The sequence below is a fragment of the Bolinopsis microptera genome, chromosome 11 (assembly GCF_026151205.1).
Source record: "Bolinopsis microptera isolate Bmic1 chromosome 11, MBARI_Bmic_1.0, whole genome shotgun sequence".
Lineage (NCBI taxonomy): Eukaryota > Metazoa > Ctenophora > Tentaculata > Lobata > Bolinopsidae > Bolinopsis > Bolinopsis microptera.
In genome coordinates this window covers 2,626,791-2,631,083 of record NC_087082.1, presented here as the reverse complement: position 1 = coordinate 2,631,083, position 4,293 = coordinate 2,626,791, and the positions used below count along the sequence as shown (strand labels likewise).

Here is a 4,293-nt window from a genome sequence, read left to right as displayed (position 1 = left end):
AAAAAAAAGGAAAAGGGAAAAATTTAATCACTCACCTTACTAAATTTCTTACTTCATTGTAAAGTCGCCCATTTCTTGTGATGATAAAAGACTGTCTGGTAAAGCAGTAAATTAGGTTACGCACAGGTGGTCCAATAATTCATGATCTCAGCGTTAAAAAGTATCTCACCTCAGTAAATATAAAACTGTCAAATCTATTTCAGTATTTACACCTTATTAATACCAATGATGACGGAGCAGTACCACTGTAGTTCACATAGTTTAATTGTAATTATCTGAGCATACCTCAGTGAAATACCCGCTGTGAAATGTTAGCCCAGCATTGAAATTAGTTCACAGAATCTGCATATTGTCCAGGTGTATTATAGCGCTGGTATGTGAGATCTGTAACAGGTGTTTAAGTGAGTCGTGAAGAAGTTGTTTGAGGTATGAGATGAGAGGTATGCTGTTCAATCAGGGTATTTCAGCATATTTGGTAATTATTACCTGAATTACGCTAGATACCATAATCGCAAATTACTGTAATGTAAAAGGCTAAGCCTCCTTCAGCTAGTTTTACTGTACTAGTCTATAATAATAGATCACAGTTAGCAACTCAGAATCAAGATAATTGTATATTGGTCTATGGTAATCGCTCTTTAAATCGGAAGATTCTCTTTTATTGGTCACAATCCTGTATTCGAACGATGTATACCTAGGTAATATGTATGTATAGACTTATGATCCCTTTAGACTTTTAGAAATCATGGTATTTGTGGAAAGCATTATGTGTGCCTTCGATCTGATAGAGCAATACCTGAAATCATTATAAAACGAATCAACACATAATGACCAGTGTCCACTTTAATCTAAACTTCGTTTGCAGATTAATGAGAGCAATTCTAGATATCTGTGAACCCTTAACCAGTTCTGGGTAGCACAGCTGGAAGCACTACAATATGGCGTCATAGTGTAGGGTGCATGACGTCATAGTGTAGGGTACATGACGTCATAGTGCAGGGTACATGACGTCATAGTGCAGGGTGCATGACACGGTGGAGATACTGCTATCACGTAGCCATTACACTATTGTAACAGCTCTGAGAGGTTATCACCCTCCCTAATAGCCGCTCCATTATACCATTAAATGTCGCTATCTCATTACGAGTCGTGCCAAGAGGGCGATACCCATTACCCAAATACGATCTTCTTGAACTGACCACGGTGCTCTAATTTCTTTCCAGATAAACAGCTGCTTGAAATTATGTTGTCGGTAGATTAGAATTAGACAAATGTATTTCAGTCACATAATTCAGACAATTCTTGAATATAATTGAAAAATTACAGCGTTTGGCTGACTGTTATATTATGATTTATCGTTCTGGCTTCACGTTATCAGCCGAGGGGGGAGAGGGGTTTCCAAATGATTACACTAGTATGATTTGGACACAATAGCTATGTGTAAAACTGATTACGGAGGGGAGGCCAGGGGGGTTAAAAATTGTCCAAAACGTGGTCACTTTATATGAAAACGACCCCTTATTTAGGACTAAGTCTCTTCACAGACCATTTAGAGTCTTCCTTTAGGGACTTCATTTAGAGTCTTCCTTTAGGGACTTCATTTAGAGACTTCATTTAGAGACTTCATTTAGAGACTTCATTTAGAGACTTCATTTAGAGACTTCATTTAGAGACTTCATTTAGAGACTAGATGACTTTTCATATTAGATACAAATTATCAGCAGTATTGGTACATGGGGACTCACCAGATTGTAAGATTTTGCAGTAATAGATCGGGGGGGGGGGGGGGAGCAGCTATCGTAAACAAACCTGCGACTCCATTTGTATTCCCAGGGATTTATCAAAACAAGTAGATATTAAAATGCTAGTAGTTTTAACATATTAGCGTATCAACACATCAAGTGCATCCCGTTATGCAATATTGTAGAGTGGGGATTCAGTACCACATCAATCTGTAATATCTGTATTTTGAAAGAACATTATAGGTGTTATTTCGTTATATTTAGAAATCATCAATTTCTGTGGAAGAAAATCGCGTTCTTCGTCAATTATCAAATATCATATCAAAGCCTGACAAAGAACTGGAGTCTATTATGATAATATATATTACTTATACTTATAGGACAAAGTAATTTTATATCGGTACTTTAATTGCTGGGTAATTAATTGATTCTATTCGAAACACAATTGATCAATAATTTTTCGTTCATTAAAACACACAATGCCACAATCAAACCCTTTGAACGCAGTTTTGACTCACAATCTGCAGATAATGAAGAATATTAATTCACAAAACAATCAAACTAATAATAAACTAACAATCAAACGAAACAATTGGCTGAAAGTTGTTCAGATGTGTACCACATACATAATGACACTGACATAATGTGATTGTTTTATCGAGATAGATATATCATGATATAATATTATATGTCGGAATATTGATCACGTCGTAATTCACGACTCTTGTCACTAACATGTGCGATTCTGATAATATCTGCAGCTCGGTGGTGCACGTTTTTATAACTTTTGTAAATAAATAAAAGATATTAAGAGGTTCATTGATTGGCCCGTGAGAAATATTGTTCTGATCTGGACACGTGGGCTTATCAGCAGATCACGCAGGTCACGTGGGCTTATCTGCATGTCACGTGGACTTATCTGCAGGTATATTTGAAAGGTTTAGAACAACATCTAAGCTGCCGCGTTTATTACCCTCATTGTAAAGTAATAGGTGTATTGTATTCGATAATAAAGCAATCATTTAAATGCTGTTTTTCAAACGGTTTAATAACACATTAAAATTATTTCAGTTTTCAGAAGAAAATAACATAGCGGTGTTTGAAACTAGCGCGAAAACGAACAAGGGGATCGATGAGGTAATTATTGATCAATTCATTAAGTTTTAAAAAATGGAAAATGTTTTCTCATCAAGTGGTGGAATCTTAGAATAACAAGAAAGGAGCTGTGTCATTATGCCACTACTCCGTGCTACAATATTTAACTTTTTTCTTTGGCTTGATTATATTGCTCTATGAATAGATCTAATAGATGTACCCTTAAGCCTTACTAGGGAGTTCAAAAACCCCATTTGTTTCTAAAATATTACTGTACATTATATCCCTTTAATATTACATTATATCCCTTTAATATTACTTCAACTGGGTTGAACAGTTCTTTGAAAGTTTTGGCCTAAAATGTAAACTATGTCCCTTTACTTCTTTATGCTCTGTGGTTATTCGCACAATTGATTAAAAGATTAATGCCGCAACTTTGCAGTTTACACTCCTTATTGTACTTAACACCTCCTAAGCGTGTAACTTGTGTAGATTGGTCTACATTGTGTGGCTCACTACCAAGCAGTGCCACATAAAGTTTCAGCTTTAATAATAAGTAATGATATTGTCACAGAGATGCTGTCACACACACTGTCGCAGTGTGTGACGTGTCATTACACCCTGTCACGTGTCATTACACCCTATCACGTGTCATTACACCCTGTCACGTGTCATTACACCCTGTCACGTGGCATTACACCCTGTCACGTGTCATCACACAATGTCACGTGTCATTACACCCTGCCACGTGTCATTACACCCTGCCACGTATCATTACACCCTGTCACGTGTCATTACTTCGTTACACCCTGTCACGTGTCATTACACCCTGTCACGGTCCAAAAAAAACCTTTTTCCCCGGTTGGGGTTCTTTTTTAAAACCCTTTCCCCCCCGGGGGGTTTCATTCCCCTTTGGGGAAATTTTATCCCAAAACCCGGGCTTCTTTCCCCGGGTTAAATTTTCATCGTAAAAAATTTTCAGGCTTTAAAGGGGGGAATTTGGGCGGGCGGGGGGTTTTTTCCCAACAAAAAATAGGGCCCCGGGGGAAAAAAAAAAAAACCTGGGGGTTTAAATTTTTTTCCCTTTTTTTTTCTGGGAATGGAAAAAATTAAACTTTTTTGGCAATTTTTCCATTGAAAATTATCCCGGGGGCTAGGTTACCCCCAAAATCCCCTTTTTCCCCGGGGGGTTTTATTTTGGGTTTCCCTCCCTTTTTTAATTAGGGGGTTTTTTCCCCCCCCCATCTTTGCCCCCCATTTTTTTTCCCCTTTTTTTTTGGGAAATTCTGTGAAAAAATTTATTTTTTGGGGCCCCCGTATATTTGTGGGGAATTTTAAAAAAAAATTTTGGGTTTTTGGGTTTTTTTCGGGAATTTTTTTTTTAAAACTTTTTCAAAAACCCAAATTAAAAAAGGGGCCCAATTTTTAAAATTTTGGGAATTTTCCCTTTGTTTTT

General features: G+C 37.0%; 1 protein-coding gene across 1 annotated transcript in view; it reads left to right on the top strand.

Moving 5' to 3' along the window:
- Positions 1 to 3,058, top strand: part of LOC134822694 (ras-related protein Rab-13-like) — a 61,240-nt gene extending 58,182 nt beyond the window's left edge. The window contains exon 6 of the mRNA XM_063833888.1: positions 2,814 to 3,058. Within this exon, the coding sequence (XP_063689958.1) occupies positions 2,814 to 2,909 (96 nt within the window). The 3' untranslated portion in view covers positions 2,910 to 3,058. The remainder of the gene's footprint in view (positions 1 to 2,813) is intronic.
- Positions 3,059 to 4,293: the final 1,235 nt, after the last annotated feature.